The sequence below is a fragment of the Seriola lalandi genome, unplaced genomic scaffold, assembly GCF_002814215.2.
Source record: "Seriola lalandi dorsalis isolate HSWRI2012SDOR001 ecotype SW California unplaced genomic scaffold, Sedor1 jcf7180002054945, whole genome shotgun sequence".
In the NCBI taxonomy this organism is placed as follows: Eukaryota; Metazoa; Chordata; class Actinopteri; order Carangiformes; family Carangidae; genus Seriola; species Seriola lalandi.
Genome location: NW_019525496.1, coordinates 281,277 through 298,060, shown reverse-complemented (window position 1 = coordinate 298,060; position 16,784 = coordinate 281,277). Strand labels below are relative to the sequence as shown.

The following is a 16,784-nucleotide window of genomic DNA, read 5'->3' as shown; positions in this document are numbered from 1 at the left end:
TAATGACACTTTGTAATTCGATCAATCATCTGCAAATATTTTTTGAGCTGATTCGTTGATTGAATATTTGATTAATCGAACAGTTTTTTACAGATTCAGATGATCAGCTTCAGTAACTGTCAAACAATGATGTATGACACGTGTTTCATGTATGTGAAGTGTGTCCCACAGTCACCAGCTCATGTGTCACATACAGGATCATGTGTTAATGTCACACTAACACACGAGGTTGTCATACATCAATATGTAAATCTGTGATAGAGGCACCGCCCTCATCAGCCACACCTGTTGTCAGTTACCTGTGTGTATAGACCTCCCTGTTTGCTGACAGGTTGTCTTTGTTACCTCATGTGTTCACTACTGTCTACCTGTGTGTGACCTTTGGCTACGCCTACCTGTGTGTGACCTTTGGCTACGCCTACCTGTGTGTGACCCCTGAGTCTGTTACAATCAAAGTAAACCTGTGACATACAGGATGATGCAGCTCTCCGGGGTCAAAGCTCAAGGTGTCAGTTACACAAACAGCTGCAGGTGAATTAATTCACAGGCTGAAAACTTTACAACAACAGAGGGTAAACAGAGAAGGTATGTGAGAGAGGCACTCTGGGAAATGAAGTCCCAAACTTCATCAGAGAGGAAAAAACAGCCAGATGGCTACAACAATCAGTGTGTGTGTGTGTGTGTGTTTGTGCGACTTACCCGCCCCACCTCCACCAGGTTGGTTACCATGACGATGGCAGCAGTGTTCTCCTGCCAAACCATCCGCCAGAAATCGTACACCGTCTCCTGCATAGGACCTGAAACACACACACAGAGTAAACTTTAGACAGCAGGCCACACCAGAGCTGTACATGAATTATAATGACTCTTTTAATTAATTCAAATGAAGTACATGTACACATACACACACACACACACACACACACACAGAAAATGTTTTTAATCACTGTTGACAGTCTGTGTTTTGACGAGCTAATTAGTTCATGCTAATCCATTCCTGTCCTCAAGTGTTTTACAGCGAGAATCTGCTGCACACACACACACACACACACACACACACACACACACACACTCCATATTCATGCTCACACACTGACATGTTCGTACACTCAGGTTTATTCAGGAGGATGATTTCTACCTGGAGAGCTGAGGGTGTTTGTGTGTGTGTGTGTGAGCAGATCATCACACAGACGTGAGAGTGCATTTAACTGTTCTGTGTGATGTGGCGCCCCCTGTGGTCAGAGGTGGTAAAACTCAATCAGAATCACATTCACAGTCGGAATGAAAACATACCGATGCTATATGTTTACGTTTATATGTTTATATGTTTGAATGTTTATATGTTTTATAAACATGTGTTAGAGTTGTTTGTGTTGATTGTGTGTGTGTTCATACACAGTAAGCATCAGTGTGTGAGTTGAGTCAGGAGAGTTCAGGAGGAAACAAACATGTCCATGACACAGATGATGTCATCAGGACGCTAACAGTGGAGGCTAACTGAGGAAGATAACACAGGACGCTAACAGAGAAAGCTAACTGAGGAAGATAACACAGGACGCTAACAGTGGAAGCTAACTGAGGAAGATAACACAGGACGCTAACAGTGGAAGCTAACTGAGGAAGATAACACAGGACGCTAACAGAGAAAGCTAACTGAGGAAGATAACACAGGATGCTAACAGAGAAAGCTAACTGAGGAAGATAACACAGGACGCTAACAGTGGAAGCTAACTGAGGAAGATAACACAGGACGCTAACAGAGAAAGCTAACTGAGGAAGATAACACAGGACGCTAACAGTGGAAGCTAACTGAGAATGTGTATCAGTGTGTTTCCTCCTCTTACCTTGGGTAGCGATGTAGTGATTGGGCCTGTGGTATCCCTGAGAGAAGAGAGGAGAACAAGGTGAACAAAGGACAGGTGATCTGGAGAGAACAGCACAGGTCTAGGGGCCCAGGTGCCCAGGTGCCCCGGGGGTCAGGGGGCCCCTGGGTCAAAGCCTGTGTGCGAAGTGACATTTCCTGTTGGAGGGTCAATCATTTAGCTCCAAAGAGATAAACAGCAACAACATGGAGGAACAGGGTGACACTGAGGGCCTACATGTGAGGTGTCGTTGACATGTCTGTATCCAGGGGCCCGTCATCCCTGTGAGAGACATCCAGACGTCCTCACAATGATTCATGTCCTCACTACGCTGCTTCAGAACTATGTCGTCCCAAAGAAGCAATACAAGACTTTTTCTCTGTAAGTTTGTTTACATAGCCAGCCAACCAACCAACCCTGAATGATGAGGACTGTTGCCATGGGAACAGAGTCGACTCAGACGATTCACACTGACCGTTAAAGAAAAAAAAAAGTAAACTGTGTGTTACTCACATCGACGTAGTTGGCGTTGATGTAGTCGGAGCCGCTCTCTCCGTCCTGAGGCTGCAGACGCACACGAGAGTGATCGTCTACCACACACACACACACACACACACACACACACACACACACACACACACACGTTAATTGTTCTGCTTGTTGTCGTGGCCAAGCTGAACATAATCACCTCTGATTAGTTTCTGCTGAATAAATAATCTAATAATAAATTAATATCCACTTGATTACATTCATTCAGACTGAATCTGTGAATCACCAGGGACTGAGTGAGTGTGTGAACAGTCACGTCTATTTATTCACATTATTCATCTTTACAGTCTCTCCTTGAAAACAGACTCGAATCCTTATAATCATATCAGATAGAGGAAATGATGAAGCATTTAAATTCATCTGTGAATGTCAACAACATGTTTCAGTGTTTCATCTATAAAGAACTGACTATGGAGCAACAACATAAAACTAGCTGTTTTGTTGTTAGCTGTTCTTCTACCTTTCTACATCAACGACAGGATCACAAACAGTTTGACGAGTTTTCATCAACAACAGAAATTATGAATATATTTGTCAACAACCTTTTTTTGGGGCCAAAACATGACTAAAGCTAAAATTAACTCTAGAAATTGAGACCTGAGATGAAATTGACAAACAAAAAAAACGAAGTCCAGGTCTGGATTTTCAGGTCTTCTGAACTGGATATTTCATCAATGAAAACTATGATGAAAAAAATTTGTTTACAACCATTTTTACAGAAGACATAAAATAATTAAGAAGTAACCTTTGAAAACTGGAAGTGAAATATTAAAATGTGATTTTATCAACAAACGAAAACTAAACTATAACATGAAGCCGCACAAATGTTATGATTGTTACATCTCTGCAGACACTGCATGAGTCACACTAAGGTTATAGTCTAAACTATAGTTTAATGTTTAATCTCAGGCCGGTACACTAGACTACACTTACTTCCTTACTGACTGTCATTGACAATGTGATGAGACAAAGCTACTTGTTTCAATGATTATACAAGTCACCCCAAATCAAGACTCAAGTCCCAAAGAACAAGTCCTAAAGAACAACAAATCTCAGGTCAAAATAGGTAAGTCCCAAAGTCAAGTCCCCAGTCAAGTCAAAAGTCAAGACCAACAAGTCCCAAGTAAAGTCCCAAGTCAAAACCAGCCAGTCCTAAGTCAAGTATCAGACAACAGTCAAAAAAGTCAAGACCAACAAGTTCAAAGACAAGCTGTATGTCAGCAGTAACAAGTCACAAGTCAAAATTCACATCATGACCACCAGGGAAGAGGTCAGGACCAACAACTCGCAGGTCTATAAACTGTTTCTGGTCAGGACGTCAGGACAATGGTTTAAGGCTTGGTCATGTTGAATCTGAGAACTCATCTGGGACACACAAATCTGTCGTGTAGTGTCCTCCCAGCATCATATTAATGTTCTTTATGATGGTTCATATTAGTATGATTAATGCTAATTACTGCAGCTGCTACATGAGTGTTTTCTACCAGACTGATGCTTCCACAGAGCCGCTGAGCCTGGTATTCAGCTCCTACACCTGCTGAACTGAAACACAGTCAGACAGTTTCATATCAGCCTCTCAGATCAGTGTTCATTCAGACAAAGAAGAGCGTGGAGGTACGTACAGGCGATGATGTTTCCGTAGCGATTCTTCATGCGATTCTCATCCTTTTTGGCCGAGTCCCAAGGAGCGGACTGTCCCTCAAAGAAACTCTGGTAAGACAAAAAGACATGAAGACAGAGAGTCTGTTGAAAAAGAGAGCAGATCCAGAGTGATGAGACTCAGTGGATGACTTCATGAATAATGCAGAGGATGTGTTTGATTTCCTCTCCCTGAACAAACACACAGGCGTTAGTTTTATGGTCAGAGCAGATGATTAAGTCCAATTATGAGAACGAGCTAAGAGAGAAGCTGGAGGCGTCTAAACACACAGTGATAGCTGTTCTTTGACTGTGTTCAAACAGAGTGAAACTGCTCTGACTGCTCTGTGCTGAGACAACACTTCTCCTCTCTGTTGATCTCTGTGCTGAAAAATAAGCAGAATCACTGAAGTCGTTAACGTTACATCACGATATCACAGATTCACTGGAGAACACAGAGTCCACAGAAGAAGAACCAAGACGGGCCCTAAAAACCACCAATCCAGACTTGTTTGTGTCTCTTTGTTGTTGATCTATCTATCTATCTATCCATCTATCTATCTATCTATCTATCTATCTATCTATCTATCTATCTATCTATCTATCTATCTATCTATCTATCTATCCATCTATCATTGCTGCTATGCTCAGACACTTTGATCCACAGCAGGTTTCCTGGGTTGCTCATTAAAATGCCTGCAGACGGACATGTGTGTGTGTGTGTGTGTGTGTGTGTGTGACAGCAGTCTAACAGCTCCAGACATCCATCAAACTGAGAGGTGAACAATGTCACACACACACACACACACGTATCGCACGCACGCACACACACACACACACACACACACACAGCTCCACATGATTGACAGTGAGGAACAAAGGGAAGAAAAAAAAAGAAAAGAATCGTAGGAATGAATGAACTAATGACTGCTGGCAGCGACTCCACTCTTTGTGTGTGTGTGCGTGTTTCTGATGGTAATGCTACCTGTCTCCTTAACTCACCAACAACTTCCACCTGTCATTAAAAAAGGTCAAAGGTCACAGGTCTCCTGTGACTTAAACAGAATCTCTCCCTTGTTCAACTCGTTAACTAAACAGTGACCCCCACCCTGCGGTTCAATTATTGAACTGATGACGCACTAGCTTAGCAACATTAAGGCTACAACCAACCCATAATGCAACGCTGTAAAATACTGTAGTTACATTGAAGCTCTCTGGTGTTTCTCATCATGAATATGAGCTCAGTCACCTATGACCTGCTTCAGGTGGAGGTGGGTCAGTGGGTGGAGATGGGTCAGTGGGAGGGTAGAGGTGTGGAGGTGGGTCAGTGGGTGGAGGTGGGTCAGTGGATGGAGGTGGGTCAGTGGGAGGGTAGAGGTGTGGAGGTGGGTCAGTGGATGGAGGTGGGTCAGTGGGTGGGTAGAGGTGTGGAGGTGGGTCAGTGGGTGGAGATGGGTCAGTGGGTTCAGGTGGGTCAGTGGGTGGAGGTGGGTCAGTGGGTGGAGGTGGGTCAGTGGGAGGGTAGAGGTGTGGAGGCGGGTCAGTGGATGGAGGTGGGTGGAGGTGGGTCAGTGGGTGGAGGTGGGTCAGTGGGTGGGGGTGGGTCAGTGGGTGGAGGTGGGTCAGTGGGAGGGTAGAAGTGTGGAGGTGGGTCAGTGGGTGGAGGTGGGTCAGTGGGTGGAGAAGGAACCATCTTCTCTCCGACAGACTCCTGGAGATGTTTGAAACCACTTCCTCAAACACTGGTTGGGACACAGAAACATTCTGAAATGTGTTTGAGTGTCTGTTGTTGCAAAAGAGTTTTCATCCCGCTGTTTAGAGGATCTTTGAGATTTAAAACAGCAGGAAGTGATTTTAAACGACCTTCAGGGTTTTTATCAGAGAATCACACGATTCTTCAGTAACGTGAACATAATGCTGGGAGAGAGTGTGTGTGTGTGTGTGTGTGTGTGTTGGGCGTCAGCCACCATCTAGTCTCTATTCTAGTTGACATGAACACAGGATGTTAACAGTCTGAAAACCAAGAAGGCATCTTACCTCGTTAAGCTGTCCATTCAGATTAATTAGTAAAGGGGAAGCATGGAGGGATCAGGGAGATAACAGTCATCAGTCAGCTGGACGTCTGTTAGCTCATCTTACTGCTGCAGCAGTTACACATCAGTCATCAATCAGTAATCAATCAGTGATCAATCAGTAGCTAAACTCATCCAAAGGATTAAAACCAAAATAAAAACAACTTTACTTTGGAAACTCTGATTTATTTCCTGACATTTATTTTGAATTTTCATAAAATGTCCTGTTGTCATAATCATCTTCACACTTTATCAATTAACAATCAATTATTGAATTTGGTTAAATGAGAAGGGATGGAGGTGAAAACAATCACTAACCAGACGTTACCATGACACCATGTGAGTGTTAGTTACATGTTAAAAGCAGAACAACAAACATCTGGATCATAATTCAAACACATGTGGGTTCTGTTCCCATCAACACCCGACCAGTCTGACCAGTATCACCAGTCTGACCAGTATCACCAGTCTGACCAGTATCACCAGTCTGACCAGTATCACCAGTCTGACCAGTCTGGTTTCAGACATTTTAAAGGTCACTTCCTGTTTTTGCATTTTGGAACTTGTTCTTTTATTCTGAAATGATCACTGAAATGTTGACCCTGTAAAATAAAGGTAGTTTCTTTTTCAGGTAAACCAGACAGACAGTTGAACAGACAGACATGTGGACAGACAGACAGGCGAACAGACAGACAGACAGTTGAACAGACAGACAGGTGTCCAGACAGTTGAACAGATAGACAGACAGACAGGTGAACAGACAGACAGTTGAACAGACAGACAGACAGACAGGTGAACAGACAGACAGGTGAACAGACAGACAGTTGAACAGACAGACAGTTGAACAGACAGACAGACAGGTGAACAGACAGACAGGTGAACAGACAGGCAGGTGAACAGACAGGCAGGTGAACAGACAGACAGTTGAACAGACAGACAGTTGAACAGACAGACAGACAGGTGAACAGACAGACAGGTGAACAGACAGGCAGGTGAACAGACAGACAGTTGAACAGACAGGCAGGTGATCAGACAGACAGGGGAACAGACAGGCAGGTGATCAGACAGACAGGTGAACAGACAGACAGGTGAACAGACAGACAGTTGAACAGACAGGCAGGTGATCAGACAGACAGGTGAACAGACAGACAGGTGAACAGACAGACAGGTGAACAGCTCTTCTCCACTAACTTTCTGCAAATGGAGGGTGAAAATACTGAGTGTGTGCTCAGTATGTATAATGGATCAGCCCTGAGGGCAGCCCACAAGCAGGCAGACCTGAACACACACACACACACACACACACACACACACACACACACACACAAGCCATTCCCTGTTTTGGCCCATTAGCTCGAGGGAATATCTATAATGTATATCTGTGTGTGTGTGTGTGTGTGTGTGTGTGTGTGTTTGTTCAGGTAAGTAACATCCATTAGTAAGTTTCTCGAGATGAAAATGGGTAAACATGTGGAGTGCACGCACGCAACGACACGCACACGCACGCGCGCGCACACACACACACACACACACACACACACACACACACACTGCTGTCTTCTTCTGTTACTGATTAGTGCTGAAACGATTATTCATTTATAACTGGATCAATCAGCTTGTGTCTCTGGTCTCTGGACTGTCTTATTGTTTATAGATGAACTCATAACTGATCAATTGTAAAAGTGATGTATTGATCCTGGAGGCTGCTGCTCAGCTCTGTGATGTATTGTCCACCTTAGCAGCCATTCACAAACACCATGGTGACCATCTGTCACACCTGTGTGTGTGTTGGTTTGTATAAAAATGCACAAATGTACAAAACCATCACTTATCAACACCCTACCAATCATTCATCTTTAACACACTACAAATCACTTAGCAACAACCTCGTAACCTAGCAACTAGGGTTGTTACCAGAACTGATACTTCCGTACCAAGTCGATGCCATGTGGCAAAAAACGGGACGGTAGCCGTTTTTCGTGGTATCAAAGGAACCATAAAAAAATACCGACACGTGACGAGATCGATCATCACCCTCTTAGGAAGTAACGTAAGACTCACATCCTGTTCACGGAGGCGGGTGAGTGCTCTTCACGCCGCTCGCGCTCTTCACGCCGCTCGCGCTCTTCACGCCGCTCGCGCTCTTCACGCCGCTCGCGCATCAGGTCTCATCGCGCACAAGCAGCATGTCATTAACTGTATGAGCAACTTATCTCATGGTGCAAAAGTGTCTTACCTGAAAAGTGACAGTAATGTAGCAGAAACATTAACACTAATCACAGCATCACATGCTCGGCCTCCGCCCGAGGGAGGAGGCTGCGGTCTCGCCCCAATAACAAATGGAAGATGGCGACAAGTTCAGGCGCGAAACTTGGTCCAGCTGCAGCAGCTCGGATCAGAAGACTCGCGTATGGACATATTTCCCGCCGAGGCGGATGATGAGAGGTTGATTTTAGACCCACAGAAGCCCGTTAGTAAACGATGCCTTCGCACTTTCCAAACCACAGTTGAAAAGCTGCTAAAATATAAGCAGTAAACTTTTTATTGCATAAAGTATTGTTTATTTTAAATACTTGAAGGCGACATGCCACTGTTCTTTATTTTTTGATTTGTATTTTTCAATAAAGGAGTGAAAGAGAATTGTGGAATTTCACTGGTATCGGTATCATGACATCCCTACTAGCAACCACACAACACCTTGTGAAGCAGTGTAGTGGTTATTTAGCAGCTGAGTACGACTGATGCTTGTTACCTGGTTCTTGATCTGAAGATGAACAACATGTGAAATGTTTACTACATCTGGGCCACATCTGGGCCGGTCTGTCTTTCCATCACTTAATAATTCACCTAAGGCTGTTTGACACAGCAGCTTTCAGGTGTTTCATCACAGCATGTTAAAAGAGAAACATCCCTGTTTATGTCAAGTAGTTATAACATTTGAACAGCTGAACTACCTGCTGTCATCACCTGAGGCCTGCTGTGATTGGCTGAAACTTGTCACAGGTGAGAACAGGAGAAAATTAAAGCACAGGTCACATTTCAGCAGAGTGAAAGAGTTGGCAAATGAAAGGCCAATTAAACTGTACGCTGTCACATTTCTGTAGCCACGCCCCGACAGGTGTCTGCACCTCACTGTGAACAGGTGAGTTTCAAACAGAAACAAGCTGGGGCGTCATGTGGCGTAGTGGTCTAAGCAGGCGCCCCATGTGTAGAGGCTACAGTCCTCGCTGCAGTTGTCCCCGGTCATTCCCCCTCTCTCTGCCTCCCCATTTCCTGTCTCTCTCTACTGTCCTGTCCAATAAAGGCACAAAAGCCCCAAAAAATATACTTAAAAAAAAACAAAAAACAGAAACAAGCTGTGAGGAGATTTGAGTTTATGTCCTGTTCTCAGTGTGTGTGTGTGTGTGTGTGTGTGTGTGTGTGTGTGTGTGTGTGTGTCCTCACCTCGTACTCCTCCTTGAAGCCGTAGCCCTCTGCACATTTCATCTGGGTGATGTGCTGCAGCAGATCAGCCACTCGGATGGCCGGGTGCAGCTGACCCGTTTGATAGGGCAGTGCCTCCCGCTCCGCCTCCCGCTGCTTGTAATGGGACTGCACCAGGCTGCTGGTTTCACTGGTCATGGTGTGACTGTCATCTGGGGGAGGGGGGGGGGGACAGATCAGACTGCAGCTGCAGACACACAGTAACTCACCGCTGTGTGATGAACATGATGTATGTTGGACACAAGTCACATGATGTCTCCACATGGTATGGACCGGACCAGGCTGACCCGTGTCAGAATCCAGGACTACTTTTAGACCGTGTACTGATTATCAGGGCGGAGTCAGATCCTGTCAGACCTGTGTGGCTCCTCCTGGTATCAGGTCTGCACAACTTGACCACAGCTTCATAACAGTTCTCTTAAGTCCAGATTCAGTTCTGGTCTGGGAAGACTCTGTACAGAACAAACCCACTGTTATACCTGACTCGTTTCAGCATCAGGTCCAGTTTCCACCTGCTGTTACAGACTGAGGAAAAGGCATGGACTCAGTTACAGACTGAAGAGACCGACCGGACTCACGGACTGGACTCAGTATGAAGTCTGACTCTTTTGTCGGGACATTTTCCCTCTGGTTCAGTTCTGCAGTGAAACAAGTTAAACTGGACTCAGCAGCGTAGTAAAGACTGAAAACACTGTCAGTCTCCTCCTCAAATATAAGACCACGCCCCCTTTCAACCCCAATTTACATAAAAACACACTGATATTCAGCATGTCTTTTAATGATAATATGATTTGTAATGATAATAATAATAATCAGTGTGAGGAGATGCTGTGGGTTTCATACAATAAAACACAAACGCCTTCACCATGAGCAGCTGATCAAGAGAACTGATAATCGATCAATAATCAGTCTGTCTTGATGATAAAACTGATCAGATGACTGATCAAACACGGGTAAAGGTGATGACACGTGTAGGTGTGGAGCAGGTGTAAATGTGTGTACAGTCTGCCCAGAGTTACACACTGGTCCACATCCACGACTACCATGTTGTTACCACGACAACACAAATGAATGGCATACGCATCACGTGACGTCAAATCACGTGACTGGAGAAAGGATGGTGATTGGCTCTGGGTTCTTTCCACACTGCTGCTGATCGATCACAAATCAATAATCTGATGAAGAAAAAGGAGTTTCAATCTGAATCTACTATAAGGGAGGAACTAAGTGCCGATCCAGATCCAGCACAGCACGGTATGAGTATTAGTCTGGATCCAGTACAGCGCAGTATGAGTACTGGTCCATGAGCACTGGTCCAGATGTGGTCCAGGTTCTTGGAGCTGCAGTGTGAAAAGAGCAGAGTTCAGAGTCCTGGAACAGAACAAACCTCTTTGGTAAACCGGTTTCTCGTGACCTTTGACCCTTGAGACCCTTGAGACCCCATCCAGGACTCTGACGTGAACATTTCAACAACTCGGCGGACACACCTTTCACTACTCTCTCTATCTCTGTTCTTATTGGCTAGCCTGGGGGCTGACTGACCAATCAGAAACTCTCTATCCCAAACAGCCCAACCAATCAGGAGATGGGTGATGTGATGGAGGTGGTGGTTTGTGATTGGACGGATGAAACAACCACAACCACAACAATGACAACCAATCGGAGAAAGAGAGACGGATAGAGCTGAAACCTGATTGGTTTGATGTGAAATGGTGAGAGGAGTTGGGGATTGTGATGTCACAATTTCACAGAGGGGTAAAAAATGAGGTGTTGCCACACTAACTGATGACATCACAGCGGGTGGTGGGTGTGGCTCCATGCGCAGCAGTGACCCCCCCCAACATGAGTTTCCCCCCTTTAGCCCCAAATTTAACCACTTACCATTAATGGGCACTTTACACAGAGAAAGATAAAAGAGAAGAAGAAGAGAGAGGAGACAGGGTATAAGCAACAACTTTAGCTTTAGCCTATCTAGCCTCCTGCTAACACACAGCTAGCATCAATCAAACAGAAAACTAGCTCTAAGCACTGCAGTAGCTCTTTTTGAATTTATAACAGCTAACAGCTAGCAGCAGGTGCCTTGGCTAACCTGGCTAAATGTGAGACTTGTGGCCTAGGCTAACGTGAGAACCTGAAGCCTGAGTTTAGCTAGCCTGAGGAGAGTTTAGTTAATCTGAGGACAGTTTTGCTAGCCTGAGCAGAGTTACGCTAACCTGTGGAGTGTTTAGCTAACCTGAGGGGAGTTTAGCTAGCCTGAGGGGAGTTTAGCTAACCTGAGGGGAGTTTAGCTAACTCGAGGAGAGTTTAGCTAACTCGAGGAGAGTTTAGCTAACCTGAGGAGAATTTAATTAGCCAGAGGAGAGAGGAGAAACCTTCTACGAGCAAAAACAAAGCATGAGAGGCGTTAACACTAAACAAACTGATAATTATCCTAAACCTTTGGTGCTAGCAGCTCACTGTCATTATGCTGTGAAGAGTCTGAATAACTGTTGTTCATATGAAACTAATTTAACTTCTGCTGCTGCGTCTCACCTGTCAGTTTATATACTGAAAATGTCTGTGTAGGTTCAGACACTTAGTTTTTTCTTTTTAAAGCAAAAACAGTAAAACATTAGTTTTTATATTTTTGTTGTCAGAATTAAAAAACATAAAACAGAACTTAAAAAGAAGAACAGAAACTGTCCAATCCTGGTGATTACACATTCCTTTTATTGTTTGTCCACTATGTGATGTCTGGCAGATATATTTCAGAATAAAGGTCTTAGTGTGGGCTACAACCAACAGCAGCTATAAACAGTGAACATTAGCTTGATCACTAAGTGATCAAGGGTGAACAATAATCTGGTAACAGCAGCGATCTCTGCTGGTCACTGTAGACAACACTATCTGAGAGGGACCACACAGTGTGTTTCCACATATTCATTAATTAGGCTTTTAATTCAAGTAAATGAAACATCACACTCTTCCTCTTAATGCAACGCAACAAACACAACTTTTGTCTGTGCGTGTGTAAAGTTACACTTTATAGAGTGGCCATTCAGTTCTCGTGGCATTTATTTTGAAATATTTACCTTAACTTCCATGTCACCTGACTACCTTTCTTCATTCTTCAACTCAACAAGGAAAAAAAAGGTATTTAAAAACACCAGAATCAGACTGTTTCTTCTAATGTGATGTTCTTGTCTTTGGTTTTTTAGTTTGACAACAAAAACAGAAAAACAAAAAAATGTATTTTTGTTTTTTGTTCTGTCTGAACGTTCACTGATGTCACAGACTCAGGACAGACGCTGGTTTCAATTCAATGGTAATAAAGTCATCAGGTCAGGTCAGTGTTGATTTTCCATTTTTAACCAAAACCTGAACCACTAATCAGTTTACATGAATCAATTAGCTTTAGCTACTGAACCAATATCTGTTCTGTCAACAATTTGTGCTTTTGAAAATATGTTCAATATTTAGATTAAAAACATAATTAAGGCAGCATGAGATTCAAAACATTTAGTCACAAATAAAAATGTGAATAAATATTATTTCTACAATTTAACCTCCCTATTGATCTGTAAAACCAATAACTGGTTTATTGATCTGTATGATAAGGATAGAAAGGTGTAATAACTGGTCTCTAACAGACTGTGATCAGATCTCAGTGTTCATTAATGTTAACCACTCTTCAGACGATAAAATATATAAAATATATATATAAAATATAATCTCCTGTTATTAACCAGTTATTACATGTTGATATGCTGATAAACAGGAGCCTGATCCTGTTGATATGGAAGTGATTGTTGTGTACAGGGTCCTTGGGGTGAAAGGTCACATCCTGCTGGTTTTAGGTTAAATCTACAGCTCTGACACGCTGAGAGACGATGACTTTAAGTTTGCTCCTCATTAATGTTAATACAGAATATGTGAGAATCCACAAACATCCAAAAATCACACAGACGTCCCAGAGTGAGACTAACAGACTGACTCCTCCCCCCAGTCCACGTGGGCGTGTTGTGTCCATGCAGAGGTCGGAGGTCACAGACAGACGTGACGTCAACACGACACGCAGGAATGTTGTGGATGCAGGAATGAAGTGAAGCCCACCGTCGTTTCCGGAGAAAACAGGTCAACAACCAAAAAATAAAAAATAAAAAATAATTCCACTATTTGTCCAATGAAATGCTTTCAAAAAGGAAGCAAATCAAAAACAGAAAAACTAACTGTACAAAAATCTAATGAAAGGAAAATAAATGTAATTTATGATGAAGGATTTAAAACAAACTTTAAAGTAGAAAATAAAAAAACAAATAACCAAAAGCAGCTGAACGAGAAGCAAGCAGGGATGGATGGAATACCACTCTCTCTTTCTCTCATTCTCTCCATCCTCATCTCTAGGCTTTCACCTGTCTCTCTCTCTGTCTCACCTGTCTGTCCACTTCCTGTCTGTCAACCTGTGCAAGTTGGATTCTCTGTCCTAGAGAGGAAAGAAAGAAAAAGTGTCTCACCCAGAATGGCTGTCGGTACGAAGGGGTCTGTCGCCCGGACACGTCAGCCGCAGACAGACAAGTGGAGAGACAGACAGGTGGAGAGAGAGACAGGTGGAGAGAGAGACAGGTTGAGAGACAGACAGGTGGAGAGACAGACAGGACAAAGGAACAAGAAGAGAAGAAGAAGAGTCAGCTCCCTACATCTCAGTCCCTGTACACCAGTCAGACCAACTGTGACTGAGTGTCGGCACAGTTGGCTGAATGTCGGCACAGTTGGCTGAATGTCGGCAGACGGCTGGTTACTGGCACCAGAGGACCAGATGTGTGCCGGATCTGTTCGGGACAGTCCACCAGTTTTGGGAGTGTGAATCGGTTCCAGCAGCACTTAGCACAGCCTCAGTCCAGTGACAGCACCCGGAGTCAGATCAGTGTAGTTGGCCCCCAATCATCAGTCGTCCAATCAGGAGCCAGATTTCAGTAAACTCCATCCACTCACATATAAACTAATATTGTAATTATTATTATTATTATTATTCAATCTACATCTTTGTTATTTATATTCATCGTGTGACAGACACAGAGCAGCTGCAGGCTGAACATGGACCTGGTCCACCTGTTCTACCTGGTCCACCTGGTCCACCTGGTGTACCTGGTCCACCTGGTGTACCTGGTCCACCTGGTCCACCTGGTCCACCTGGTGTACCTGGTGTACCTGGTCCACCTGGTGTACCTGGTCCACCTGTTCTACCTGGTCCACCTGGTCCACCTGGTGTACCTGGTCCACCTGGTGTACCTGGTCCACCTGGTGTACCTGGTCCACCTGGTGTACCTGGTCTACATGGTCTGTGGGTGTGGTTGTTACCTGGGTAGTAGGAGTTGGGGACGGTGGTGCTGATGGTGTTTGTCTTCAGGGTGAAGGAGGACGGAGATGACACAGCTGGACAAAGACACAACAGACAGATGTTACAGTCTCCTCAATAATCTATGATCAATGGTCTTATTGATCAGTGAGCATTAAATCTTAATTTCACTTTGAGTTTGATATTGTTTAATAAGAACAACAACAATAATAATAACAATAACAATAATAATCTCTATCAATATTATCTCTAATAATCAATCATGAAATTGATCATGTTGCTCATCACCATGACTGAGGGTCAGAAGAAGAGACAGAGAGAGAGAGCAAGTTGGGGGAGGGGGGGGCCCAGAGGGAAGGTCGACTCCTCTGTCCTCTACCCCCCCCCCCCCCCCCCCCCCCCACACACACACACACACACACACCCGACAGTCACTTCATGATAAAACATGTGTCACATCTCCTGCAGCTACTCGTCACTTCATTGGTTCATCTCAACGTTACTGTCTTCAATCATTCATCATCACACCTCTCTCTCTGTCTGTCTCTCTCTCTGTGTCTCTCTCCTTTTCTGTCTCCCTCTCCGTCTCTGTCTGTTGGAAAGGAAGACGAGGACATTTTTCTCATGTGTGTGTACTCACTGCGTCCGTTCAGTGTGTGTGTGTGTGTGTCTGCCATGGTTGTGTGTTGGGAGGTGTTGACCATCAGAGTCATTTCCTGTCTGGAGCTCAGAGTTTCCTTCCTCTTCTTTGCCAACTTCCTGTAGAGACAACGACCACACACACACGTCATTTACACAGAGTCCCAGTCCAGGTCCCAATCCAGGGTCTGGATCACCTGAGGAACCAGCAGCTCCTCACTGTGGAGACCATGATCGTTTTCTTCTACCTGAAGGTCTGATTTTATTCTCTCTCTCTGTTCTCTGTCAGTGTCTCTCGCCCTGAGGCTCAGTGCTGATGTACACAGTGAGTAATGTGCTCTCTGACACACACACACACACACACACACACACACACACACACACTTACAACAGATATAGACACATAACAGATACAACAGTGTGTGTCACTGTTGTATCTGTTATGTGTCTATATCTGTGGTATTTAGAGCTGACTCTGTGGACTTGGCCTCTTAAGGTGGTATGAGTGGGATTTTAAGGTGCAGTTTTAAAATGTAACATTTAAGTTTGTGTGCTCTTTTAAGGTGGTACGACAGTTAAGGTGGTATGAGTTTGATTTTTAGCTGTTTCGTTTGTGTTAAGGTGTCAGTTGAGTTTACGTAAATCTCCTAATCCTGTGTTAAGGTGGTATTGTGGGTTGTGCCTGTCTGGTTAGATTATACAGTTGGATTTTTAGGTGGTATGACTGCTGGAGTTGATGAGCTGTAACTAAACAGGAGATGAGGCAGTGAGAGTGTTCTGCTGTAATGGAAGAATTTCAGTCGTAAATTTCAAAATTAGTTCTGCTTTTTTAATATACTAGCCATTAAAAAATCGCTCTCTCACACACACACACACACACACACACACACACACATGCACACACGCACACACACAAACACACACTTCCTCTTGCTCCGTGTTTCCCTTTTAAATTTCTTGTTTCTTTCTTGAATGTCTGATATTTTTGTTCCACGTTAAAGCTGCTTGTTACTGACTGTGTGTGTGTGTGTGTGTGTGTGTGTGTGTGTCTGTTGTTTAGCCTAGAGGCCTTTGAATGAGGTGGACAAAAAACACCTGTCAACACAAGTCACACTGAGATGCTTCAATATGCTGATCAGATATTGATCGTATAGGAAGTCTCAGGTTTATTGTGACTGTGTTCAAACAACAGCCCCCCCCCCCCCC

The 16,784-nt window shown here is 44.1% G+C and overlaps 1 protein-coding gene across 1 annotated transcript in view; it reads right to left on the bottom strand.

The window, feature by feature from the left end:
- The window catches only part of LOC111644946 (receptor-type tyrosine-protein phosphatase mu-like), a 101,682-nt gene that overhangs the window by 10,415 nt on the left and 74,483 nt on the right, over nucleotides 1-16,784 (bottom strand). The window contains exons 21-28 of the mRNA XM_087170317.1: nucleotides 15,580-15,698; nucleotides 14,942-15,016; nucleotides 14,098-14,124; nucleotides 9,566-9,756; nucleotides 4,034-4,121; nucleotides 2,376-2,452; nucleotides 1,845-1,881; nucleotides 700-797 (exon numbers count right to left, since the gene is read on the bottom strand). Of these exons, the coding sequence (XP_087026443.1) occupies nucleotides 700-797; nucleotides 1,845-1,881; nucleotides 2,376-2,452; nucleotides 4,034-4,121; nucleotides 9,566-9,756; nucleotides 14,098-14,124; nucleotides 14,942-15,016; nucleotides 15,580-15,698 (712 nt within the window). The remainder of the gene's footprint in view (nucleotides 1-699; nucleotides 798-1,844; nucleotides 1,882-2,375; nucleotides 2,453-4,033; nucleotides 4,122-9,565; nucleotides 9,757-14,097; nucleotides 14,125-14,941; nucleotides 15,017-15,579; nucleotides 15,699-16,784) is intronic.